This window comes from Mesocricetus auratus, unplaced genomic scaffold (assembly GCF_017639785.1).
Source record: "Mesocricetus auratus isolate SY011 unplaced genomic scaffold, BCM_Maur_2.0 Super-Scaffold_100028, whole genome shotgun sequence".
NCBI classification, from domain to species: domain Eukaryota; kingdom Metazoa; phylum Chordata; class Mammalia; order Rodentia; family Cricetidae; genus Mesocricetus; species Mesocricetus auratus.
Genome location: NW_024429209.1, coordinates 24058053 through 24084874, shown reverse-complemented (window position 1 = coordinate 24084874; position 26822 = coordinate 24058053). Strand labels below are relative to the sequence as shown.

Sequence of the window (26822 nt, the reverse complement as noted above, 5' to 3'; positions counted from 1 at the left end):
CTCCACCTAAAGCGCCCAAAGTAGATGGACTCCAAGGCCTAGGCTGGACACAGGGGGAAGCTGGACACGGACAGTAAAGAGCATGGTAGCACTACAGAAGCCTGGCTAGGAACGGGCATGACTGGGTCCACAGGGCTAACTGGGCATGCTTGCAGGCTAGCCAGCTAGCTTCCCTGGCAGTGGGCAGGGAGGGGCTAACCAGGGAGTGGGGGGGGCAAGCCTGAGACAAGACACTGGGCCAATGGGCGTGTCTCCTGAGGGGTGGGTGTGATCTAAACTGGGCGTGGCCACACGGGGGCGTGGCCTTCCAGGGTTTGAGCATAAAGGTGCAGTGCATCCAGTCCCCTGGGGGGGCGGGGCAAGCGGGCGGGCAGTTGGCGGGGGGCGGCGGGTAACGGAGGGGCGTGGCCCAAAGGGGGTGGGGTTACCGTTGTGGGCGGGACTGCGCAGGCGCCCCGCTCCTGCGGTGTTAAGCGGTTTCCCTCCCCCAACGGCGCGCCCGCGGTGGCCGGCGCGTCGTCTGCGGAGGCCGCGACCCCGCCTCGCCGCCCGCCCGCGTCTGCGTCGCAGTCCCCGCGCCCGCGCCCCGCCGTTGGGCCGCGCCGCGCCGGCATGTCGGGCCCGGGGCCGCGGGAGCCGCCGCCTGAGGCGGGCGCGACGGCCGGCGAGGCGGGCCCCGAGGGCGCGGGCGGCGGGGACGCGGCGCTGGGCGAGCCGGGACTGAGCTTCACGACCACCGACCTGAGCCTGGTGGAGATGACGGAAGTGGAGTACACGCAGCTGCAGCACATCCTCTACTCGCACATGGAGGCGGCGGACGGCGAGCTCGAGGCACGTCTGGGCTCCGCGCTGCTGGCCGGCCCGGGCGCGGGCTCGGGCGCGGCGGGCTCGCTGGCGCCGGCGCCGCCCGTGTACCCAGTGCTGTGCCCGCCGCTGGCGGCCGACGCGCCGTGCCTGGGCCACGTCGACTTCCAGGAGCTGCGCATGATGCTGCTGGGCGAGGCGGGCGCCGCCGAGAAGACGCCCGGCGGCGCGGACGGGACGCGGACGCGGGCAGACGGAGCGGCCAAGGAGGGCGCGGGCGGCGCGGGGCCGGACGGCGCGCCCGAGGCCCGGGCTAAGCCGACCGTACGCGTCCGTCTGGAGGACCGATTCAACAGCATGCCGGCCGAGCCGCCTGCGCCTCGCGGTGCGGAGCCCGGCGAGTCGGGCGTGGCGCTCAACAAGTGCGTGCGGGGCGCGGGGGCCGTCGGGGAGGAGGGGCACCTGCCCAGTCTGGGTGGATTCCTGGAAGGGCTCCCGCAGGGCCACCTGTTGGGTCTGGGAGGATACCTGAGCAGGGGGACATCAGGGCGACCTGCTGTGGCTGCGTGGACACCAGCCTTTCCCAAAGATTTTTTTTGGGGGGTAGGTTCGTTGTAAAGGGGCAGGCAGTGTTGGTACTAGATATAGGTCCCTCGCCGGCCCTCTGTGACTTAGCCTGAGGTTGATTCTGGAAGCTGCACGCTGTACAAGTGCTGGTTGGCAATTCTGAAGTGTACCTCGGGTGCTGTGAACCTTCCGTCTGCCTCTGAACCCCAAAATAGGAGAGGAAGAATTCTGGGGACTGTTCCCATTGCTCCTGTCTCCCTCCTGAGTACCGTGGGAAGCTGCTCTGTCCTCCAGTGCAGACTTGGACCCGTGGAGGGGGAAAGGTTTCCTTTGTAAGATTAAGCTGAAAGCTGTGGCAGTTCCTGGCCCTCTTAGTGCCCTCCCAGGTAGCTGTTGAAGACCTGACTCTGCAGTTTGACACTCACTCAGGCTCTGGCTGTCCTGGTCTTGCCCATCCTTGCCAGATTTGGAGGATGACAGAGATTGGTGTCAGGGAGTGCCGCAGGTGGGGAGGAGGAAAGTGAGTTTCACCAGCACCACTGGCCGGTGGATCATGCAGGCCACGTCCAGGACGGCTTGAGAAGCAGGGTGGAGGCTATCGTGACCTGTTAGTGGTGGAATGGGTGACGGCAATGTTTCGGGGGCCTCTCCGACCACCTATTCCTCAGGTTTTTGGGTTTTCTTTTGTCTTGGCAGTTTGGTAACTCTTATTCGACATCCATCTGAATTAATGAATGTTCCTCTTCACCAGCAACAAAACAAGTGTACGACCTTAGTGAAAAATAAAACTGCTGCTGCCACTACTGCTTTGCAGTTCACCTACCCGCTGTTTACAAGTGCCTGCTCCACTGGTGGGAACGCCAACCTTGCACAGACACAGGTAAAGCTTTTTCATTTGTGTTGAATGCAAAGCTTGTAATTTAGTGAGATCTTGTCCCCGTATTTTTATTTTAATGGAACTGGTGACCTTTTTAAAGTTGAAATATTTATATTGTTAGACATTATTAAGAAACCCAGTGAAAGGGCTGAAGAAATGGTTCAGTGGTTAAGAATGCATACTGTTCTTGATTTGGATCCTAGGTTGGTTCCCATCTCACAACTCCAGCTTTAGGAGGGGATTCTTCTGGAACCCAGAACACCTAGTCATGTGCACAAACCCACACATACACAGTTAAAATCTTTTATTTTTTTAAAGGGAAGTTTTTCAGAAGGTTTGAGCATAGTTCTGGAGTGCAGTTTACTTGTGCTGTAGAGAGTGGACACAGCTACATATTGATACAATTCCTGTTACTTAACCTTTTCCAGAGTTCTAGTAACTCATGTTCTATACTGGAAGCTGCCAAGCACCAGGATATTGGACTGCCTAGAGCCTTTTCTTTCTGTTACCAGCAAGAGATTGAGTCCACCAAACAGACAGGAAGTAGTAGAAACAAAGCCTTGCCGGAGCAGGTTTGGATTAAGGTGGGAGGTAAGTGACAAATCAGCAGGTAGTGGCTGTGGGTGTTCTTGACAAGCTGTAGTTGTAGGGCATTCAGGCGCTGGCGGTTGGGACAGGGGAAGACCTTTACATACGGACATGTCAGAAGTCTTAGGGCTTCAGTGCTCTCCTCTTTGAACTTTCTTCTGAGTTTTGAACATCATAGTTGACTCAATTTGTACACTTTGGAGATTTTTCTTAACAGTAAAACGGTGACAGACTTACAAACATCTTCAGGGGCTGTAGCCACTGAAAGTATTCTTTGGGGGTGATGATGGAGTCTGAAGCAGCAGACTGTTTCTTTGATACTCCCTCTTTGGAAAAGGTTATCTTTCAAGAGATAGTAACTACTACTCCTGAAGCTTTCAGAGCTGCGGAGGCAGAATGAGATGGAAACTGCTGCTTCCTGACAGCCCTCAATTTTAAAAAATTAATTAGTTCCAATCCCAGTTACCCCTCCCTCCTCTCCTCTGGTTCTCCCCTCCTTCCCCCATCCCACCTCCCGTCCACTCCTCAGAGAGAGTGAAGCCTCCCCTAGGATGTCAACTCATTCTGTCCCATCACCTCATTGAGGCAGGACCAAGGGCCCCCTCCCCCATGTCTAGACTGAGCAAGGTGTCCCTCCATAGTGGGCTCACAAAGTCAGTTTATGCATTATAGTTAGATTTTGGTCCCACTTCCAGTGGCTTCATATACTGCCTAAGCCACACCATTGTCACCTGTATTCAGGGGTTCTGGTTCAGTCCTATGCTGGTTCCCCAATTGACAGTACAGAGTCAGTGATCTCACTAGCTCGGGTCAGCTGATTCTGTGGGTTTCTGCATTGTGGTCTTGACTCTTTGTTCATAGTATCGCCTCTCTCTTACTTCGATTGTACTCTGGGAGGTATTCCCGATGGTTAGTTACAGATCTCTGCATCTGCTTTCATCTGTTTCTGGGGTTGTGAATTGTAGGCTGGTTATATACTTTGCTTTATGTCAGATACTCACTTATGAGTGAGTACATACTAGGTTTGTCTTTTTGGATCTGGATTGTCTCACTCAGGATGGTTTTTTTCTAGTTCTGTCCATTTGCCTGCGAATTTTAGGATGTTAGTGTTTCTTACTGTTGAGTAGTACCCCATTGTGTAAATGTATCACATTTTCCTTATCCATTCTTCAGTTCAGGGGCATCTAGGTTGTTAGGAATAATGCTGCTATGAACATGTTGAGCAGATGTCCTTGTGGTGTGACTGTGCCTCCTGTGGGCATATGCCCAAAAGTGGTATTGCAGGGTCTTGAGGTAGACTGATTCCTAGTTTTCTGAGAAACTGCCATACTGATTTCCACAGCAGCTGTACAAGTTGCACTCCCACCAGCATTGGAGGAGTGAGTGTTCCTTTTACTCCACATCCTCTCCTTTTTAAACTGTCATTGGTGTTTTTGATCTTAGCCATTCTGATTGGTGTAAGATGATATCTCAGAGTTGTTTTGATTTGCATTTCCCTGATGACTAAGGATATTGAGCATTCCCTTGTGTCTTTTGGCCATTTGAGATTCTCTTTTTAGGTATTTATCCCATTTTTAAATTGGATTAGTTTGGTGTCTACTTTCCTGAGTTCTATGTGTATTTTGGAGATCAGCCCTCTGTCAGATGTGGGGTTGGTGAAGATCTTTTCCCATTCTGTAGGGAGCCATTTTGTCTTATTGACTGTTTGCCTTGCTTTATAGAAGCTTTTCAGTTTCAGGAGGTCCCATTTATTCATTGTTGCTCTCAGTGCCTGTGCTGTTGGGGTTATATTTAGGAGGTGGTCTCCTGTACCAGTGTGTTCAAGGGCATTTCCCATTTTCTCTTCTATGAGGTTCACTGTGGTTGGATTTATGTTGAAGTCTTTGATCCACTTGGACTTGAGTTTTGTGCATGGCGATAGATATGGATCTATTTGCATGTCGACATCCACTTATACCAACACCATTTGTTGAAGATGTTTTATTTTTTCCATTTTATATTCTTAGCTTCCTTGTCAGAAATCAGGAGTTCATAGATATGTGTGTTTACATCAGGGTCTTTGATTTAATTCTGTTGGTTCACCTGTCAGTTTTTGTGCCAATACCAAGCTGTTTTCATTATTGTAGCTTGATGAGGGAAGTTCTTATGTGTGTGTGTGTGTGTGTCTCTAATTGGTTAATGAGTAAAACACTGTCTGGCCAATGATGGAGGAAGATAGGTGGAACTAGGACAAGGAGAATTCTGGGAAAGGTATGCAGAGAGGTCCTCCAGACAGAGTTGCCATGCTGCTGAAGGAGTAACACCATGCTGGAGCATTGCCAGGTAAGCCACAGCCTCGTGGCAGTACATAGCTTGATAGAAATGAGTTAATAAATACGACAGAGCTAGCCAATAAGAAGCCCTAGTCACCAGCCAACACTTTAATAACTAATGCAGCATCCGTGTGTTTATTTGGGGTGAGAAGGGTGGCGGGACCCAGGTGGGACAAAGAAACTGCCCACAACAGTGGCTCTGTAATAGAGCTTAAAGTCAGGGATGGTGATGCTTCTAGATGTTTCTTTATTGTGCAGGATTGTTTTGGCTCTCTTGGTTTTTTTGTTTTTTCCATATGAAATTTAGTATTGTTCTTTTGAGGTCTGTGAAGAATTGTGCTGGGATTTTGATAGGTAATGCCTTGAATCTGTAGATTGCTTTTGGTAGGATTGCCATTTTTACTATGTTAATCCTGCCTGTCCATGAGCAATGGGAGATTTTTCCATCTTCTTATATCCTCTTCAGTTTTGTTCTTCAAAGACTTGGAGTTTTTGTCATACAGGTCTTTCACTTGTTTGGTTACAGTTACCCCAAGATATTTTTTTAAAGATTTATTTATTTATTACATATACAGTGTTCTGCCTACATGCCAGAAGAGGACACCAGATTGAATTATAGACGGTTGTGAGCTACCATGTGGTTTCTGGGAATTGAACTCAGGACCCCTGGAAGAGCAGTCAGTGCTCTTAACCTCTGAGCTATCTCTCCAGCCCACCCCAAGATATTTTATGTTGTTTGTGGCTATTGTGAGGGGTGATGTTTCTCTGAATTCTTTATCATCTGTATGTATGAGGACTATTGATTTGTTTTTGTTTTGCATCAATCTTGTATCCTGCTCCATTACTGAAGGTGTTTATCAGTGTAGGAGTTTCCCTGGAAGAACTTTTGGGGTCACTTATATATACAGCCATATCATCTTCAGATAGCAAAAGTCTGACTTCTTCCTTTCCAATTTGTATCCCTTGATCTCCTTTTGTTGCCCTATTGCTCTAGCTAGAACTGCAAGTACTGTATTGAATAGATATGGAGAGATTGGACAGCCTTGTTTTGCTCCTGATTTTATTGGAATTGTTTTGAGTTTCTCTCCGTTTAGTTTGATGTTGACTGTTGGTTTCCTGTATATTGCCTTTATTATGTTTAAAAATGTTCCTTGTAGCCAGGTATTGGTGGTGCACAACTTTAATCCCAGTACTCGGAAGACAGAGGCAGGCGGATCTCTGTGAGTTCAAGGCCAGCCTGGTCTACAGAGCGAGTTCCAGGACAGGTTCCAAAGCAATACAGAGAAACCCTGTCTTGAAAAAAAAAAGAATGTTCCTTGTATCCCTGATCTCTCCAAGACTTTTACCATGAAGGGATTTTGGATTTTGTTGAAGGCTTTTTCAGCATCTAATGAGATGATCATGTGGTTTTTTTTTCTTTCAGTTTGTTTATATGATGGATTATTTTCATATGTTAAACCATCCCTGCATCTCTCAGATGAAGCCTACTTGATTATGGTGGATGATGTTTCTGATGTGTTCTTGGATTCAGTTTTCCAGTATTTTATTGAGCATTTTTACATCAGAGTTCATGAGGGAGATTGGTCTGTAGTTCTCTTCCTTACTTGTATCTTTGTGTGGTTTAGGTATCAGGGTAATTGTAGCCTCATAAAAAGAAATTGGCAGTGTTTCTTCTGTTTGTATTGTATGGAACAATTTGATGACTATTGATATTATTAGCTCTTTGAAATTCTAGTAGAATTCTTTCTGTGCTGAAACATCTGGTCCTGGACTTGGGGTTTTTTTTTTTTTTTGGTTTTTTGAGACAGGGTTTCTCTGTGGCTTTGGAGGCTGTCCTGGAACTAGCTCTTGTAGACCAGGCTGGTCTTGAACTCACAGAGATCTGCCTGCCTGTGTCTCCCAAGTGCTGGAATTAAAGGTGTGCGCCACCAATGCCCGGCTTTTTTTTTTTTTTTTTTTGGCCTAGACACTTTTTGGTTGGGAACCTTTTGATGACTGTCTCTATTTCCTTGGGGGTTATAAATACATTTAATTTGTTTATCTGTTCTTGATTTAATTTTGGTATGTGGTAGTTATCTAGAAAATTGTTTATCTCCTTAAAGCTTTCCAATTTTGTGGAGTACAGGTTTTTGAAGTATTACCTGATGATTCTCTGGATTTCCTCAGTGTCTGTTATGTCCCCCTTTTCATTTCTGATTTTGTTAATTTGGATATTCTCTATCTGCCTTTTGGTTAGTTTGAACAAAGGTTTGCCTATCTTATTGATTTTTCTTGAAGAACCAACTCTGTTTCATTGATTTGTGTGTGTGTTGTTTTCTTTGTTTCTATTTTATTGAGTTCAGCCCTCAATTTGATTATTTTCAGTCGCCTACTCCCCCTGGGTGAGTTTGCTTCTTGTTGTTCTAGAGCTTTCAGTTGCTCATTAGTGTGGGATTTTTTCCAGCTTCTTTATGTAGGCATTTAGTGCTATGAGCTTTCCTCTTAGCACTGCTTTCATTGTGTCCCATAAGTTGGGTATGTTGTGCAGTCATTTTTATTGAATTTTAGGAGGTCTTTAATTTCTTTATTTCTTCCGTGACTCAGTGGTGGTTCAGTTGAGCATTGTTCAATTTCCATGTGTTTGTGGGCTTTCTGAAATAGTGTTGCTATTGAATTCTAACTTTAAGCCATGGTTATATGATAAGATACATGGGATTATTCCAATTTTTTTTGTATCTGTGGTTTGCTTTGTTACCAAGTATGTGGTCTATTTTTGAGAAGGTTCCATGAGGTCTGAGAAGAAGGTATATTCATTTGTGTTTAGATGGAATGTTCTGTAAATGTCTGTTAAGCCCATTTGAGTCATAACATCTATTATGACTTATTTCCCTTATTTCTCTTTAAGTTTCTGTCTGTCAGACCTGTCCAGTGATGAGAGTGGGGTGTTGAAGTCTCTCACTAATAGTGTGTGGGGCTTGATTTCTGATTTAAGTTTTAGTAATGTTTCTTTTAGGAGCCCGTGTGTTTGGGGCATAGATGTTCAGAATTGAGATTTCCTCTTGCTGTTTTTTTCCTGTGATGAATATGAAATTCCCTTCTTTATCTTTTTTGATTGATTTTAGTTTGAAGTCCATTTTGTTAGATACTAGGGATAACTACACTAGCTTGTTTCTTAGGACCATTTGATTGGAAAATCTTTTCCCAACTCTTTACTCTGAGGTAATGTCCTCTGTGAGGTTGAGTTGTGTTTCTTGTATGCAGCAGAGGATGGATTCTGTTTTTGTAACCAGCCTATTAGCCTGTGTCTTTTTATAGATGAATTGAATCCATTTATATGAAGGGACATTAATAGCCAGTGATTGCTAGTTCCTGTTGTTTTTGTTTTTGTTGTTGGTGGTGGCATTGTGTGTACTTTTCCCTTCTTTGGGCTTTGTTGCTGTGAGATCATCTATTGCCTGTGTTTTGTGAATGTAGTTGACTTCCTAGGGTGGGAGTTTTCCTTTTAGTACTTTCTACAGGACTGGGTTTGTGGAAAGGTATTGTTTAAATCTAGTTTTGTCATGGAATATCTTGTTGTCTCTGTCTAAGGTGATTGAAAGTTTTTCTGGGTGTATTAGTCTGGGCTGGTATCTGTGGTCTCTTAGTGTCTGCTCCTGTCCAGAACCTTCTGGCTTTCATTGTTTCTATTGAGAAGTCGAGTGTTTTTCTGATGGGTCTGCCTTTATATGGTACTTAGCCCTTTTCCTTTGCAGCTAGCTCTTATATCCTTATTCTGTATATTTTGTGTTTTGATTATTATGTGGCAAGGGAACTTTTCTTTTTTAGGGGGGGAGGGGGGTCCAGTCTATCTGGTGTCCTGTAGGCTTCTTGCATCTTCATAAGTGTTTCTTTCTTCAGGTTGGGAAACTTTTCTTCTGTGATTTTGTTGAATATATTTTCGTGCCTTTGAGTTGGACTACTTCTTCTGTTCCTATTATTCTTAGGGGTTTGGTCTTTTCATGGTGTCCCACATTTCCTGGATAAGAGTTTGTTGGGTTTAATATTTTCTTTGACTTATGATTCTATTTCCTCTATTGTATCTTCAAAGCCTGAAATTCTCTCTTCTGTCTTTTACATTCTGTTGTTTATGCTTGCATTTGTGGTTCCTGATCATTTACTCAGATTTTCCATTTCCAGAATTCCTTTGTTTTGCGTTTTCTTTATTGCCTCTATTTCACTTTTCAAGTCTTTGGCTTATTTGATTCTTTTTTTTTTTTTCCCCCTTGGTTTTCTTTAAGGGGATTTATTGTTTTCTTCCTTTTTTTTTTTTGTCTTTTCCTCCATTTCCTTAAAGGAATTTTTTGTTTTTTCCTTAAGGGTCTCAAACATCTTATTAATGTTATTTTTAGTGTCATTTCCTTCTGCTTCATCTGTGTTGGGGTGTTCAGGCATGCTGTTTTAGCACCACTAGTTTCTGGTCGTGCTGTCTTGCTCTTTTTGTTGTTGAGTGTACTCTTACCTTGTCTGCCCATCTCTTCCTCCAGTTGGTAAATGTGAAGCCTGCGCTTCAGGGGTCCTTCTTCCTGCTGTTGGTGTAGTTGGGGGCTGTGGCTCTGGTGAATTGCTCCTCCACGTGGAGGCGGGATCATGGTTCTGTTAATCACTCCTCTAGGTAAATGTGGGGCTGAGGTTCTGGAGCTATGCAGCAGCAGGCAATCTGTTGCTGAGAAACGCCAGTGAATGCTGACTGGGACACAGGTACTTTCTCAGAGGAACTTGTTAAGATGCTTTTGGAAGCCACTGCTGGAAGCTGCTGCAGTTGTCACTCCTGCCGGTTGCTCACCGGGGTGACTCAGGCCTCTCTCTGACCCTCCCTTTGGCTCTGGCCTCTCTCAAGTTTTTTGTTTTTTTGTTTTTGTTTTTTTTTTTTGTGCCTAATGCTAAACGTGAGGCTGCTGTCCGGGTAACCCATCAATGACTAGCTCTGAACAGAAAAATCCAAAAATCAGCCGTTGATCTGTCTACAATGCTGGATGCCTTGACTGGTCTTCAGTATATGCTGTAATTTCCAAAAAAGTAGGCTTCAATGCCAGTGAAGAGATGGATGTGCTACCAAGGGAATGGGCACACAAGCAGGCAAGAGGCCAGCCCTCAGCTCTGTTTGTCAGTGCTGTCACGAGAGACACAGATGACACTAAGACGGACCTGTGCCCACGACTAAGGCTAAGGAAGAAAACACCAAAACTTCCAGTTCCTTCCTCTGCCTCTCTCTTAAATGTTATCCAGAATTGGTGGTAAGGACCGTTGGCTTTTTGTGACACGTGGGAGAACATATCATCTGCCCACTTTGTTTTGTGTAATTGAGTTTGACTTATTTCTGTACTCTGCAAAAGCTACGATTTTTTCTTTGCTTTTTTTTGCAGAATCATTTTAACATGAGAACACATTTAACTGAACCACTTAAGTTTTATTCTCATGTGAGATTAAGTATCAATTTTCTTATTAAAATAATTGGATATGAGGGAAATTTTTTAATGAAAATACTTGAAACATTCTTTCTATCCTAAATTCTAGAAAAAGAAAACAATGTCTTGGTTCCTATATTCATGGGTAATAACTATTGATTAAAAGGGAGGAGTTAGTTCAGTGGTCAAGTACTTAAGGCCCTGAGCTCCACATTTAGCTCCGTGGAAAAAAGGGAAGAGCTGACCTAGTTGTGTTGGTTGCATAGCACTCAGAAGGGGTGGGGTGGGTTTTTTTGTTGTTGTTGTTTTGGTTTTTTTGGTATGGTTTGTGGGTTGGTTTTGTTGTTGATTAAGCAGGGTTTTTCCTTGTGTCCCTGACTGTCCTGGAACTTATTCTGTAAGCCAGGCTGGTCTTAAACTGGGAGATCCTCCTGCCTCTGCTGGGATTAAAGGTGTGTACCACCACCTGCAGGTCAGAAGAGGTGATGTAATTATGCTGTAGGATTTGAGCTCAGTACTGAGTGCCCAGAGCCTGTCATCATAGCTCCTTGTTTCTTTTTTGTTTGTTGGTGGTTTGGTTTTTCAAGACAGGGTTTCTCTGTGTAGCTTTGTAGACCAGGTTGGCCTTGAACTCACAGAGATCCGCCTGCCTCTGCCTCCCAAGTGCTGGGATCAAAGGAGTTTATCACCACTGCCCGGCTTCATTGTTTCTTTAATTCCTACTTGATAGTGCTAGAATCTTGGATTGAAATGCAAAACGTGCATATGCATGGGTGAATTCACAGGCACACACATAGTCAAAATAAAAGAAAAAAAGCATGGTGTGCACCTGTAGTCCCAGCACTTAGATGGACCAGGAATTCATAGAAATCTTCAACTACATGGTGAGTTAAGGGAATGCTGGGCTTCATGAGGCTCTTTCTCAGGAGAAAGTAACAAAAACAAAAACAAAAAACAAGCTGTCCAACACAGATATTGTACATTAATGGGAATGAGTTAAGAATAAAAAACTAAATGACGGCTTTTTTCTTCTTTTGCAAAGAAGAAGCGCTATGTAAACAAGCAATCAATAAGAGGAATCGGAGTAGAATCCGCCAGTTGGACACAAGTGTGGAGAGAAGAGCCCTTGGGGAGATTCAAAATGTGGGAGAAGGCTCTACAGCTTCACAGGGCACCTGGCAGTCTTCTGAGTCCTCACAGTCAAACCTTGGGGAGCAGGCACAGAGCGGACCCCAGGGAGGAAGGTCCCAACGTCGGGAGAGGCATAACCGGATGGAAAGAGACAGAAGGTAATATAGTGATGGACCATGGGCTCCATCCATACAGTTGTCTTAGATGTGCTGGCCTTTTTCTGTGATAGTTCACCCTCTGTCTGGAGGCTTAGGAGTCCTGGAGACTCCATGATCTCTGGTGGACTGGTGCTCTGGCTACAGTGCCAGGATACAAAGCAAAATGACCCAAGGTATGTGGGAAGAACTAGCAAGCACATTCCCAGAATTCTTCTCCTGGAAGGTTACATAAGACCAGTGTGCTCCAGAGGCACCAACGAGGTGCCACCAAACAGGAGGGTTCATCGTCACATGACAGTCCCTATCAGGCACACTGTAAATACCAGGCTCCCAGTGTGAGCCATGTTGCTTACAGATCAAGTTCCTAGACACTGGGAGAAGGCCAGCCTTGTCAACAGGTCTTTAAGGAGAGTATTGGGCCTTTAAGCTAACTGCACAGTAGGTAACATTGTAGCTTTATGTTTTGTTTGGGGAAGCCAGGTGTAGTGATTACAGTATTCAAGAGGCTGAGAAAGGAGGATTGGTTCCAGTTTGAGGACAGTCTGGGATATATAGTGAATTATAGGTCAGTCTTGAATAGCAAGACTCTGCATCCAAAAAAGGAAGGAAGATAGGAAGGGAAGGAAGGAAGGAAGAAAGGAAGGAAGAAAAAGAATGTTGGGAAAGAAGAGGTTAAAACTGTTATTGACGTGAGTTATATAATAGTGAGTTTACCTTCGGATGTTATATGTGCTCTTCTAGGTAGTATGAAAGGTTGTTCATGTTTCTCTATTGAAGTTGTGTTTTTATTGCAATCAATTTGGTATTTTGTATACGTTTTTAGCTCAGGAATAATAGTATTTAATGAGATAGTATTGTGTATTGAAGTTCCATTATTGAATGAGCCAAGGTGATATGTTGCTTTTTAGAGGGATATGTTAAAACTAAGTAAATGCCTTTCTTCTTTCTTTCTTCTTCCTTTTGTTCTTTGTTTTTGTTTTTAGACCAGTCTGGCCTCGAACTCACAGATATCTCCCTGCCTCTGCCAGTTTTTTTTTGTGTTTATGGTATTTTACCTGCATGTATATCTGTACACTACTTGTGTGCCTGTGGAGGCTAGAGGAGGGTATTGGATTCTGAGTCTAGAGTTGTGAGCCACCATGTACGTGCTGGGAATTGAACCTGTGTCCTCTGGAAAAGCAGTTAGCCACTGAGCCTTCTCTTCAGCTGCGTTATTCTTTATGTGTATGAGTGTTTTGTTTACGTGTATGTATGTGCCTGGTGACTGTTATGACGGTCAGATCATCTCTGGAACTGGAGTTACAGATGGGTGGGAGCCACTATGTGGGTGCTGGTGATCAGTTAGGTCTGCCAAGAGCAAAACATGCTCTTAACTGCTGAGCCATCCCTCCAGCCCCATTGCATTCTATTTTTTTTGAGGCAGGGTTTCCTTCTGTAGCTCAGGCATTTTTCTTATTATTCCTGTACAAAGGTCAGGAACAAAGTACCTGAGGGACTTCCTTTAGTCTACTGTGAATTGTAAATCAAGTACTGCTCACCCTGATGTGTGTTTAATGATCACATATGGGATCGCTGCTCTGTGGAATTCTTGAGACCAACTAGTTTAATGACTTCTGATGAGTTCTGTGCTTCTTGAGTTTCTCATCTATAAGATAGAGTTGTTACCTGCCACACAGACTTGAGGTCAGAACTACTTGAGCTGATAGAGAAAGGGTTTGGACCCTTGGCTAGAAATTAGAGTGCATCTAGTAAGTGCCAGCTACCGTTTGACTGTAGGTGTGTGGGTGTGAAGATGTGTAGAGTGGACTACATGTACCATGTAACCGTACACTGTCAGCACAGGGCCTTGTTTGTTTATTATTGGATATGATATGTCAGGTTTAAAGCAGACTAATTCTCTCAAGATTTTTCTTCAGTGCTGGTGATGGAAGGGCCCCAGGGAATAGGCAGGCATTCTCCTGAGCTTTTCCCCAGCCCTAAATGCTCTAAAAGCAGACACCTTTATTTTTATGAGACAGGGTCTCACTGTATCGCCAGGCTCACCTTGCATTCATGACTGTGGTGCCTCAGCCTCTGAAGTACTTTATTAGAGACATGCAGCATGAGGCCCCACTCCGTCTGAAAGCCATGCCTGTGCCTGAGCGCATGTCTCTGAGCATGGGAAGCAAGTCATGCTTCTTGAATAACTGTGTGGGGGCTGGTTTTGGAGCTCAGTGTCTAGCACTGCAAGAAAAGAAAGAGAAAACAATGGGAAAAAAGCACTTGGCCCAGGAATTTTGTTCTTGAGTTCAGAGATTTGCAGTTATCCCTAGTATAGAGAGCTGGCCCATGAGAAGTAAACAGAGAAAGTGTAGGGAGCTGCAGGCTACTGGGCCATTACAGGTGATGTGGCAGCAATGGCCTCTTTGGACAGCTGCTTAGTGTACACTAGCTTCCAGGTGGGACGTGCCTCCTACCTTCAGAGGTCAGTTCCATGCATTCTGCTTTCTTTGAATGAACAATGAACTCTGCTGCTCCTGCGCTTCACCAGCTGTCCTGTGTGATTACTGTGGATTTTGACTGCAGGCGCAGAATCCGTATTTGCTGTGATGAGCTGAATCTTTTAGTTCCGTTCTGCAATGCAGAGACAGATAAAGCAACAACCCTTCAGTGGACCACAGCATTCCTGAAGTACATTCAGGAAAGACATGGGGATTCTCTTAAAAAGGTGAGTATCATGAAGTGGACCTCAGTGTTCCTGAACTGCGCTCAGAGAAGATGGGGTTTCTTGATGTGAAAAGGTGGGCAGAAACCTGAGAATTTTCTGTTGTAGTTGTCAGTGTTGCTTTTTATCCTTTCTTCTGGACTCTGAGGCTGAATATGAAGTTCAGTATGAAGGGAGTTCTGCCTGTTGATGTCACTTACTAAAGTTATAGTCACAGCCCAGATTTGCTTATGAAATATAGATGACTGTCAAGTGTCAATTGTTAGATACCAAATTGAGTACTTGTGCATAGTATATCGTGTTGGGTCTGCATGGCATTCAGAACATGATTTTTTCCTCTCAGAACCTGGTAAGGACAGCAGACATAGTTTAGTGGTAGATTACTTGCCTAATGTTTGTGAAGCCCTGGGGAGGGGAAAAAAATGAAAGCTTTGAAAGAAATGAGAGTAAGAATAGCAATGGGGGGTATGAAAAGTAGATAAAATCAGTAGTCTGACTTCTGGCTTCAGGTGGGTTCAGAAGACAAATTATTAGATTTCTGTGGTGTGTGTAGCCAGTATAGGCTGAGCCATTGATGGTCACACACTTCTTGTTCTTTGTGGGCGCTGCACTCTGTTCCTTTCTTTCCACATATGGGTTGTGATAGCTAGCCAGCCCTCTTGGTTCTGCAAGGACTGATGATTGCTTTGGGAGTTGGCTTCGCCCTGAGATGGGCTGGTAGAAGAAAGGGAGCAATTGTGGGCTTGTTCTGTGCTGTGCTTGGGTGACCCCTTTGTTAAGTTTTGGCCTCAGAATTCTGGTGGTCACAGCTTATGGCCTTTGTCCTTCAGGGAAGTAAGGGACATCCTGGTGTATTAGGGTTCTCTATAGGACAGAACTGATAGAATGAAAGAGATTTATCTGAATGGCTTACAGGCTGTCTTAGTTAGAGTTTTATTGCTGTGAAAGGACACCATGACCACAGAACTCTTACAAGGAAGACATTTAATTGAGGGGTCACTTACAGTTTCAGAGGTTCAGTCCATCATCACCATGGCAGCCTGCAAGCAGACACGGTGCTGCAGGAGTAGCTGAGAGTCCTTATCTTGCAGGCAGCAGGATGTCAACTGACTGTTTACATTGAAGGAAGATTGAGCAAGAGAGACCACAAAGCCCACCCCATAGTGACACACTTCCTCCAACAAGGCCACACCTCCTAATAGTGCCACTCCCTTTAGGGGCCATTTTCTTTCCAACCACCACACAGTCTATGGTCCAGCTAATACAACCATGGCTGCTTACCAATGGAAGGTCCAAGAATCCAGCACATACTGGAATCCTGAAGAAGTAGGCTCTAATGCTAGGGAAGAATGGGATTGCCAGCAAGAGCAAGCAGGCAAAGAGAACACACTTCTTTTTCATTTGTTTGTTTATTTATTGGTTTTCTGTTTATGGTGCTTAATTTTCTTTTCTTTCTTTCTTTCTTTTCTTTTCTTTTCTTTTTTTTTTTTTGGAGCCTGTCCTGGAACTTGCTCTGTAGACCAGGCTGGCCTCGAACTCACAGAGCTGGGATTAAAGGCATGTGCCACCACTGCCCGGCGTCATGCTTAATTTTCAGATGAAAATAATAACCAAGCCATAATTGTGCCTAACTGTTCCTCATACAACCACAAGTGCATTATAAATAGAACAGGGTGGTGCCCCTTGAGGGACATTCTTTTAGTATCTCAAACTTAAATATCATAACCACTGATAGTCTCTTAATTGTTGTTACATTATATGATAAAGAAACCAAGGAAAGAAAACACAAGTATCTATACAAACATTCTTTTTTCAAAAGATTTATTATATATATATACAGTATTCTGCCAGCATGTATGCATGCAGGCCAGAAGAGGGCACCAGATCTCATTACAGATGGTTGTAAGCCACCATGTGGTTGCTGGGAATTGAACTCAGGACCCCTGGAAGAGCAGCCAGTGCTCTTAACCTCTGAGCCATCTCTCTAGCCCACAAACACATTTGTAACAAAATGTGACAGAAACACTGTTAAACTATAATCCTCATTTCTGCAACTGGTCACATGGCCTCAGCTGGTATTATAGCTAGCTTCTCTGTGTTTCTCCCTTGTAAAAGGCTGTAAGTCCCTCTGGTGGAGGACTGAAGAAAGGCTAACAGTCAAACTCTTCAGTAATTTATCAAGGTCCTCCCTCAGGGATCTGGCCATTCCTTCATTCAAGGGGTTCTGGGTCTGCAAACTGGCTCATGTCTGAAAATTGGTTCATGGGCCGAGATTCCCTTTGCCACAATCCATTATAGCCTTTTTTTTGTTCTCATTTGTTTGAGAATTTTTCTGCTTATACAGATCAAACAAAAATGCAGTAGACTTCTTACCTAATTCATTCCTGGAAACACCATGATTGGCTAGCCAGTAAGATCTATACTAATCATGACAACATAAAATTCACTTTGTTCTGACCATTACAAGTCAGGCCACTATGGAAATTGCTTTGTCTATGCTGCCCATATGATAACTGCGATCATCTTGCCTTTGGTGATTCAGAGCTGCCATTGGGCCCCTGATACTTCGGGCCTTAAACCTATTGCATTTAATTAATCCAAGTGAGTAGCAGCAATTCCAGCCCTAAGGTGTTGTTGCACAAGGAAAAGTGTGAAAACAAAGCTCTTCAAATGTGCTGGTGTTTTTACAGGGTTAGTGAAGGGTGTGTCTTCTAGGCCTTCCCATTGTGGACCTTAGGTTTAATACAGTGTATCCATTTGAGCATTGCAGTTTCCCTGGGTGTTAATAACCCTTCATCAACAAAAAAAAACCAAGGGATAGCAGGCATTTCCAACTCCTTTTCATGGGCCATCTTTTGACAGATGCTTAAACCAACCATTCAAACAAAACTGACACCTTTTTTTTTTTAACTGTGTGAGCTTCCATATTAAACCTAGAGTCTTCAATCAGAGGGCCCAGGTCAATCATCTCAGCCTGGTCAGTTTTGTGTTCTTCCACCATTATCCCACAGCCTTAAAGTCCATTCTTACACACATTCTCCATGTTTGAATGAGTTTAAGCTCTTCAGTATTGTAGCACACCTTCTCATGAACTGTGCATTCTGTCTCCTAGGGGCCTGCTGAGCCCTCCGTCAGGGTATGGGTCGAGAGGCATCTATTGACAGGCTCTGAGGGACATCAGTATTATTTTGCCTGGCATTTCCTTCAGTGAAAGTCACTGCTGCTTTAGCAGATGACGAAGGATTAATTTCCTTAGTCAAAGGTGGGAAAGGCAGTATTTAGGGGCTGGGGGTGTGAGTTCATCTTCTGCAGAGGGTGGAGAAACTACTTCCTCAAATGAGATAAACCCATGAGAATCTGAGGGTTCAATAGAGTCCTCCCACACATCCCCATACCAAGTTGCAGGATTCCATTCTTTACCACCTAATGCCCTTACTTTAATCACTGATACTCTCTGGGGCTGGGACTTGAATTTTCTCTGTAATTCAGCCAATCTTAAGGGCTTCAGTTTGTTTTTCAACATTTGAGCTCTGTGGCTGCTGGAGAGAAGACTTTCCTCTAGGCCACATTTAGAAACCTTTAGACTGTTTATGGGCTCGTGGAGCCAGTTAATCTTATCACTGAGTTCGTTGTTGTTCTTCACTGTATTCTGAGGTGCTACAAGTTGGTTAATTTTATCATGAAGCTCACTCTTTTCCTTTGTCAGTTTATCCAGAGATGATAGGAGCAACCATCCAGCATCATCATTTCCTTTTCCTCAAATTGTCAAAGGTTTATGTAGTCACCAAATCCAATGTCTCTCAGAGTTGGTGAGTCAGGGTAATCTTTAAGTTTGTAAAATAGCTCACACTATGGGTTTTCTAGTACTCTCTGAGCTTCCAGGAGAGGCTTCAGTAACTGTAGGTGTTGGCAAATTGGAAAGCCTATTTCAGATACTTAAAAATTCATCCCCAAACTTCTGTTGCTCTAGAACCACTTCTGGTACCAAAATCTGTATTAGTCAGGGTTTTCTAGAGGACCAGAAACTGATATAGAATGAGTCTACATATATATTATATTCTATAGATAGGTAGATAATGTGTATATATAAAGAGGATTTATTAGAATGGCTTACAGTCTGAGGTCCAGCTAGTCCAACAAGAATCCAGTAGTTGTTTAGCCCATGAGGTCTCAGCTGGTCTTCAGTACACACTGGAATCCTGAAGAAAAAGACTCTAAATGCCAGTGAAGGGATGGACTTGCCCACAAGAGTGGGAACAAGCAGGCGAAGAGAACAAGCTTCCTTCTCCTTTAAATAGGCTGCCAGCAGAAGGTGTGGTCTAGATTACAGGTGGATCTTCTCACCTCAAAAGATGTAGGTAAAAAGTGCATCTTCCCACTTTGAATGATTTAAGGAAAAGATCCCTCACAGATGTGCCTGGCTGCTTTGGGTTAGTTAATTCCAGATGTAGTCAAGGTGACAGTCAAGAAGAGCCGTCACACCTGGGTACTGATTTTGGACCAGTGTTCTGCGGAGCCCAGGAAGAGTGTGCTGGAGAATGGGTTCAGATGACACAGCAAACCTGAAGCCTTGACAAGGGCCCCGTGAGAGGCCTACCAGGGCCCCAGGCACACTGAACGGGATCTTGACTTCCTTGTCTTTGTCCCCTTCCACCATCTGTGTCTGAGTGGTACTTACGTCTGTATAATGCAGCATTGTGAGCTGTTTTTAAGTGCACTTAGCACACTGCTGCCTACTCTACTTGGATTATTGATAACATTGTTTGCTACAATATAGACTGCTGGTCTGTCTTAAAATAAAACTTTACAATTTGTTAAAAATATTTAGTCTTTGGCTCTGTGTTCCTTTTTGTGGTAAATTGTTGATGTAATCCAATCCAAAAAAAAGAGTTTATAATTTTTGAAATAAAATGTTAAGAATATACTCAAAAGATGGAGCTTTTAAAACTAAGGATTTTTCTTTTCTTTTTGAGATTATAATATAATTGTATCATTTCCCACTTACTTTTCCTTCCAAACCCTCCTATATATCTCTCCTTGCTCTTGTTCAAATTTATGACCTCTTTTTTTATTAGTTGTTACATGCGTATAAGTATATAGATATGTGTGTAAGATATATAAATTTTAATTATAACTTGCTTAATCTGTGTAATGTTATTTATATGTATGTTTTCAGGGCTTGCCATTTGGTATCTAATAAGCAATAGATGTCCTCTCCCCTGGGAAGACTATTATATTCTAGGCTATTTCTGAAATTTTGTCTTACTGAACTTGTAGATGACTTCTAGGTCAGATTATTGAACCAACATTGACCTAAAACTATTCAGGCTTTATTGTTTACATAATAACTTTCCTCCTCTTACTTGCATGTATATTCTTGTTCTTTATAATTGAGTAATAAGAGTTTTTTCCCCCAAGTTTTGCTAGTGCCCATTTTGCTCAAGTCTTTCCTAAGGTAACAGACACCCACTCCGGAATCTAGGGACCTTGTGGAGATGACATCCCTGCTGGTTCAGAGGAAGACAGGAAACAATAGATAGTGAGTGATAGTCAGATTCTGCCATAGGGTAGAAGCCCCTCCAAGGTCAATAGGACCGCAGAGGAGCTTTGGATTTGAGTCAGGTTGTGTGGAGGCTGGGGAGCTGTAGTTGCCCAGATTTTCAAGTGGGGGTGCTCATGTCATGGCTGAAGACAGCAGTGTCTGCAGCCTCACTTCTGAGGTTTCCTAAGAACCAGAACCCTGGGCTATCGATACATGGTCAGAGCACATGTTATATCTTATTACTTGCTATTGGGGTGCTGGTAGGAGGCTGCATCTACAGCTCTGGAAACAGACTCAGTCAAAAGACAGTGGAGGGAATGGCATTGCTGTGGTGTTGAGTGTGGGGCACGGTGGCAAGGTTTGGGGATGGCTTGCAGCGCATCTTTGGCTGGGCATGCTGAGGTTTTGGGTCTGGCCAGCCCCCATGGTGATGCAGAGGTATTGGCAGATGAGAGCATGACATAGGTCGATGTCCACTACATGGCAGTGTTCAAACAATCATGTGGAGAGCCAAGAATATTTGTGTGTCTATCACCTAACCCTCAGCTGATGTGCTACTACTTCATCCATGCACACATTTAGTTAATAACATTTACATTTTATGTGTAGGAGTGTTTTGCCTGCATGTATGTATGAACCATATGTGAACATGGTGCCCAGGGAGGCCAGAAGAGGGCATTGGATCCCCTGGGACTGGAGTTAATATGGCTGGGAACAATCATATTGGTGCTGGGAATTAAACCTAGGTCCTCTGGAAGAGCAGCCAGTGCTCTTAACCACTGAGCTACCCCCTACACATGCACATGCACACACATGCATGGAGGGGAGGGAGGGAGAGAGAGAGGAGAGAGAGAGAATGAGTTAGAGACAATTACAGGTTTGGATCTTCATTTAGAAAGATTTCTACAAAGGGCCCTAGAAGACTGACCCTTCCTTATATCAGTCCCCCACAAAGCTGGTGGCAATGTCTAATACCCAGTCTCACATTTCTGTAAAGTTTTTCAAGTAAGGGTTTTTCCGTGTAGCCCTAGCTGTCCTCAAACTCATTCTGTAGACCAGGCTGTCCTCAAACTCAGAGATCCACCTGCCTCTGCCTCCCAAGTGCTGGGATTAAAGGCGTGTGCCACCACCACCGGGTTCTGTAAGGATTCTTTTTTTTTTAATTTTTTAAAAGATTCATTTTTATTTCGTGTGCATTGGTCTTTTGCCTACATGTATGCCTGTGAGAGGGTGTCAGATGCCTTGAACCTAAAATTACAGACAGTTGTGAGCTGCCATGTGGGTGCTGGGAATAGAACCCAGGTCCTCTGGAAGTGGACCAGTACTCTTAACTAATTAGCCATCTCCCCAGCCCCTCTGTAAGGAGTCTTACAGTGACCTCTGTGGGAGTTTCTATTTGTTTGGGTTGTTTTGGTGGGGGAGGTGGTTCCAGACAAGGTTTCTCTGTAGCCCTGGCTGTCCTGGAACTTGATCTGTAGACCAGGCTGGCCTCAAATAGAGATCTGCCTGACTCTGCCTCCCAAGTGCTGGGATTAAAGGTGTGCACCATCACTACCTGGCTTGGAGTTTTTGTTTTGTTCATCCTGTTTCTCCCTCTCACCCAACTATCTAGCCATGGCTCATGAACTGTATTTGATTTTGCCTTTTAGTCTAAGCAGCTAAAATCCCACCATCCCTGTGTATAGTGGCAATGAGGTTTGGCCTGTGGTCTGTGGAAATATCTCCTTCTTGATTTTGGTTACTTGTGGTGATTTTTTAATTACAGAGTAATTTCAGACATAGATATCGCAAGACCCCATTTAGGCTTGCTCAGTGTTCCGGGTTGCTTGTGTGTCTGAATGATTTGGTAGTGAATTACAGATGCCATCTTATACCTCAGTTCTCCAGTGTTTGCTTTTTGTACATTGTCTTACATAAGCTACCGACTGTGGTCAAGATGGGCATGCGGAACATTGGTGGGCACTGTTACCTAGCACTGTGAATGTTTACATTTTGCTCTCTTGTTCCAGCAATGTCCATCTCCACAGCTATTTTCCTGGTTGGGATCCAGTCCAGGGCCGCTGGTAACATTTCATTATGGTGTGAAAGGCTATTAGGGATTTGTGGCTGTGAACCTCAGCAAGGTGTTCAAGGCTGCCGAGCCCCACTGCCATCCCATAGCTCGTCTGCTTTGCCTTCCTCTTGTCACCAAAGGGAGGAGTCCTCTTTGCTATGATGTCATACCTTCACCTGGTTACTCCCAGACCCTGTCCTGACACACAGGTCCTGACCCCAGGCCTTCTTCCCTAATTTAAACTGTTGCCATTTCTCCTAGTGTTCTAGGGAGCTCTTTGGGTCTATTGTCCCTTTCTAGCATTGCCCTGTTCTTTGTCAGCTCAAAACACTATGTGCCCTCTGAAGTCCACCTTCCTCTCAGCCCTCAGGTCTCTTCCCAGAAGCCTTTAATTGTTGCCCCTATAGTGTTCAGCTAGAGTAGTGTTCAGGGGGGCCTGGCGACATATATTCCTTGGCTTTCTGCACTGGCTTCTAGGACATCACCCTCCTGGGGGTCTAATCCTCTGAGTCTATCTTTTCCTTAACATCTTAATTATGGGATGCCCCTGGCTCAGTCTGGGAGCCTGGACCTGAGCAGCCAAGGCAGGTGAAGTATCTACTGTTTTTGGTAGACAGTGGTATGCCTTCCCGAGTCTAGAGCCCCTCCGTCATCCTTCCTAGTCTAGACTCAGCCTTTTGCTCCCGGATAGGGCAGACGCCCCCTTGCAGAGACTGCACCCAGTCTTTTGAGTACCATCTTCCTAGCAGAGGTGCTGAGGCCCTCATGGCAAGACTTTTGAGGGTCTGTGCCTACCACTGACTGCTGGCAGCCCTTGGCCTGTTTGCCTGTCAGTACTGCTGTATCCCATGCTCTGATGTGATAAACCAGAAGCTGTATTGTGTATATGATGGAGAATGTGATCCATTAAACTGCATCTTTTATGATCTCGTCCAAGTACAACCCCACACCAGGTAAGTGTCATTCATGCAGCCTATGGGGTGGCCCTGTCTAGGTGCACTGGGGTGCTGAACCTTCTCTACCCTCTCTATCACTGGGGTCCAATGTAGAGTTGATACAGCAGGTAATAAACACAGCTTCCCAGAGTAGAAGAAAAGACTGCCACTAGCATTGGATGGGCTCTGCAGTGTGGATGAAGAACCTAGCAGCTAGAGCTTTTGCTGGGTCTGATAGAGGGCCATTTGCTATAGCACAGATGGCATTCAGGGGCCTTCAGGTTGGGACATGTAGCTTGGTGACTACAAGTTTCTAAAAGTCTTCGTAAGAACATGGTTGGCACAAATGTAGCAGGAGGAAACCAAGAGATAGATAGAGTCATTCCCTCTCAAATTATGGGGAAACTGCTGTTTGTTGTAGAATGCTTTCCCCTCTTTAGAACATGCCACTAGAAGTACCTGTCAGCCACCCAGCAAGTACCTGTGACTTGTGTGTCACTGAGTAGCCAAAACTATGCAGTGCTCTGTTCTAGAAATAAAGTGTTTTGTACAAAATAACCCTGTACTCCTTGTCCTGCTCTGTGCCTGGCTTGCCCATTGACTATTCTGGGCCCCTCAGTGAGGGCCGTGCTCCAGCTCCCTTGATTTATTCTGTATGCGTTAATTTTTTTGTCACAGTTTGTTTTTTTATTAATTAAATGACTATCCTTCCTCTGTCCTTCCCATATTAAAATTTATGTCCCTTAGTCTCTTCCTAATGAGTGTATTTAAAACATACATTTCTTTTCTCTCTTTTTGTCTTAGGGTTAGGAAACAAGACCTCATAGCTCATGTAGTGTAGCTGGGGTTGACTTTGAACTTCTGGTCTTCCTGCCTTTTCTCCTCAAATGCCAGAATTACAGGCATGTGCTACCACACCCAGTTTACATTGGGGATTGAACCCAGGCAAGAGTTATCCTCTCAACTCCACCTTCCTCTCAGGTCTACTCCCAGAAGCATTTAGTTGCTGCTCTCATACAGTTCAGCCAGAGACCGGCCCATGTGAGCCCTCAAGACCCGATGGCTTTCTGCACTGATTTCTAGGACATCACTCTCCTGGGGCCAAGGATGTAACTCAGTGGTAAAGCACTTGCAAGGCCCTGGGTTTGATCTCCAGTGCTGGAAAAAACAATGAAATACCACTTCAATATCATAAATCAAATATCAGGAAAACAGAAATGAAAATAACTAAAGTTAGGAAAGATCTGGAGGAATTCTAACACGTGTGTGCCCTGATGGTGAAATGTGAAGTGATGTAGCCACTGTGGAGAGCAGAGTTGCCATATGACCCAGCAGTTCCACACAGTATAAATCCACGAGATTTAAAACAAGAATCAAACTGCCATTTGTCTCTGAGCATCCACAGCAGCTGTGCTTATCAGCAGAGTGGACAAGCAGAATGTTTTGTTGGACACCCATGGCAATGTTCAGCCATGCGAAGGATTGGCATTCTGGCACCTGCTGTAATGGACACTCCTTGACAAACTGAGTGAGATAAGCCAGTCACCAATGTGAGGGTCCCTGGATAGATCAGACTCAGAGGTGGAAACTTACTGGTGTGTGTCAGGGCAGGCAGTGGGATGCCATGGTTAATGAGGACAGAGTTGCTGTTTGGAATGGTAAGAGACATTTTGTGAGTTGCCATGTGGTTCCAGGGAATTGAACTCGGGACCTCTAGAAGATCAACCAGTGTTCTAAACCACTGAGCCATCTCTGACCCCAATAAGAGCCATTTCAGAAGAAGCTTCTGGTATACTTAATGCCATCGAATTGTAAACTTGCAAGTGGTGAAAACACAAAATTTTACTATAATACATATTTAACAAAGCAGGAATATTCAAACCTAGATTTATGAGTTCAGAATGCTATACTTTTTTTTTGTTTGTTTTGTTTTTCGAGACAGCTCTGTATTGTTTTGGAGTCTGTCCTGGAACTCGCTCTGTAGACCAAGCTGGCCTCGAACTCACAGAGATCCGCCTGCCTCTGGCTCCTGAGTGCTGGGATTAAAGGCGTGCACCACCAATGCCCGGCTCAGAATGCTATACGTAAAGAAATTTATAAACATGAACAAAAACAATAGAACAGTGAAGGCACACATCCCTAAGCCCAGCCTCCGCCTACTTTAGTGACTTAGAACACTTCTGCTATTTTCTTTCATTTGTAGACAGCAATCCCAATGCCTGCATTTGTACTCACGGGTCTCTATACTTGTGTGTTGGAATTGAAATCCAGGGTCACTTATCTTGTAGGAATTCACACATTCTGCATTTCACAAATTCATGGAAGTAGTTAGCTACTTGTTTGCTGCATCTTCTAGACTAGCCTTCCTGAGTGTCTCCCCCACCCTCCCAGTTCTTGGGCCATCAGACTTGGTAGCTATCTGGTGACATTGAGGCCAACCCTGTGTTTAGGGGGTCAGCCAGCCTTGTCTAGACTTTAGACCTAAGGCCTTTTAAAAGGCAGGGAAAGCTGGGTGAATAAGCAGACTGTCAGCCTGCAGGGAGTTACTCTTCATCTCACTGTGCATAGAGCAACCTCAGGAACTGCAACCTAGTCTAGCTGGCCAAGGATCCTCACTAGTGTGTGAAGGGATAGCCACCGACCTGGACATTTAACGAATGATGAAAATGGTATAGTTTGTTTTTTTTTTTAACCATAAAAAATGGCATATACTCAGACACAGAATTTATTGGAAAATCTTTTTTTTTTAAATACATACAGTATAACCGCTATTGGGGGAAAATGTTCTTTTCCTGTTTTCTCACATACCTCTTCTCTAAGGTGTGACATGTTTGTGATACCTTAGAAGCTCATACTTTGAGATACTTTACATGGCTCCTAATTTCAGCTCCTTGTGCTTTTGAAACTAGCAGCATTCACATCTTTGAATTCAGTGCATTAATGATCACTTCTTGACTTTAGGAATTTGAGAGCGTGTTTTGCGGTAAGACTGGCAGAAGGCTAAAGCTGACCAGACCAGAATCCCTGGTGACCTGCCCTGCCCAGGGCAGTCTGCAGAGCAGCCCCGCCATGGAGATCAAGTGACTGGACTGACCCAGGACCTGGGAGAGAACTGTCGATCTTGTGGCATCATGCACATGCCCGCCATCCCAGAGCTCAGCTCTGAGTCCTCGAGAGGGATGTGGCTCCAGTTGGTGGGACTCCAGTAAGGATTTTGAGAGCACATTTTGCGAAAGTATTTATCTAAACAAAATACTTACCCACTAATGTCCAGATGACCATTTGAGGATGAAGACATCTTGATAATTAGTAATTTTTCAATTACCTGTCCGACACCATCATGTGTTCTTAACATGATAACTTAAAAAAAATTAACATCCTTGGTAATTTCTTGAGTCTCAAGACTAAAGAAAACATTGCCGTTTACTTATTTTGTTTACATTTTAAATATGCCCCTTTAGCAATTGGAAGAAGGTAAATTGTTCTTAACTAGAAGAGGTTTGGAAACTTTATTTCATTTGTTTTATCACCCCCCCCATTTCCAGTCTCATGGTACTCTGTATTGGAAAATGCAGTGCAATTTAAAAACTTTTTGCTAAGAATTTTCCAGAGACTTCTTTTAAAACTCCTTTTGCCCATAAACATTTTCTCGGTAGATTGCTTCAATGCCCACATTTCCATATTGTGAGTCATTGCTTTATGTGTAATAAACTGTATGTTTGGAACAC

General features: G+C 44.4%; 1 protein-coding gene and 1 long non-coding RNA gene across 3 annotated transcripts; one reads left to right on the top strand and one right to left on the bottom strand.

The window, feature by feature from the left end:
- Nucleotides 1-579: 579 nt before the first annotated feature.
- On the top strand, nucleotides 580-26819 carry Tcfl5 (transcription factor like 5). 2 transcript variants are annotated; one of them, XM_040732624.1, is made up of 6 exons: nucleotides 580-1226; nucleotides 2068-2251; nucleotides 2677-2839; nucleotides 11617-11860; nucleotides 14426-14567; nucleotides 26056-26819. In XM_040732624.1, exons 1-6 carry the CDS (start codon nucleotides 613-615, stop codon nucleotides 26176-26178), a joined length of 1470 nt encoding a protein of 489 aa, XP_040588558.1. In that variant the 5' UTR covers nucleotides 580-612; the 3' UTR covers nucleotides 26179-26819. The 2 variants fall into 2 exon arrangements, with proteins under 2 accessions (XP_040588558.1, XP_005074581.3); XM_005074524.4 differs by having other exon boundaries at nucleotides 581-1226; nucleotides 11614-11860.
- On the bottom strand, nucleotides 13908-15697 carry LOC121134430. Its single transcript, XR_005871509.1, has 3 exons — nucleotides 15569-15697; nucleotides 14317-14473; nucleotides 13908-14083 (listed from the first exon to the last, which is right to left on the bottom strand). It is a non-coding gene; the product is annotated as an uncharacterized LOC121134430 (long non-coding RNA).
- Nucleotides 26820-26822: the final 3 nt, after the last annotated feature.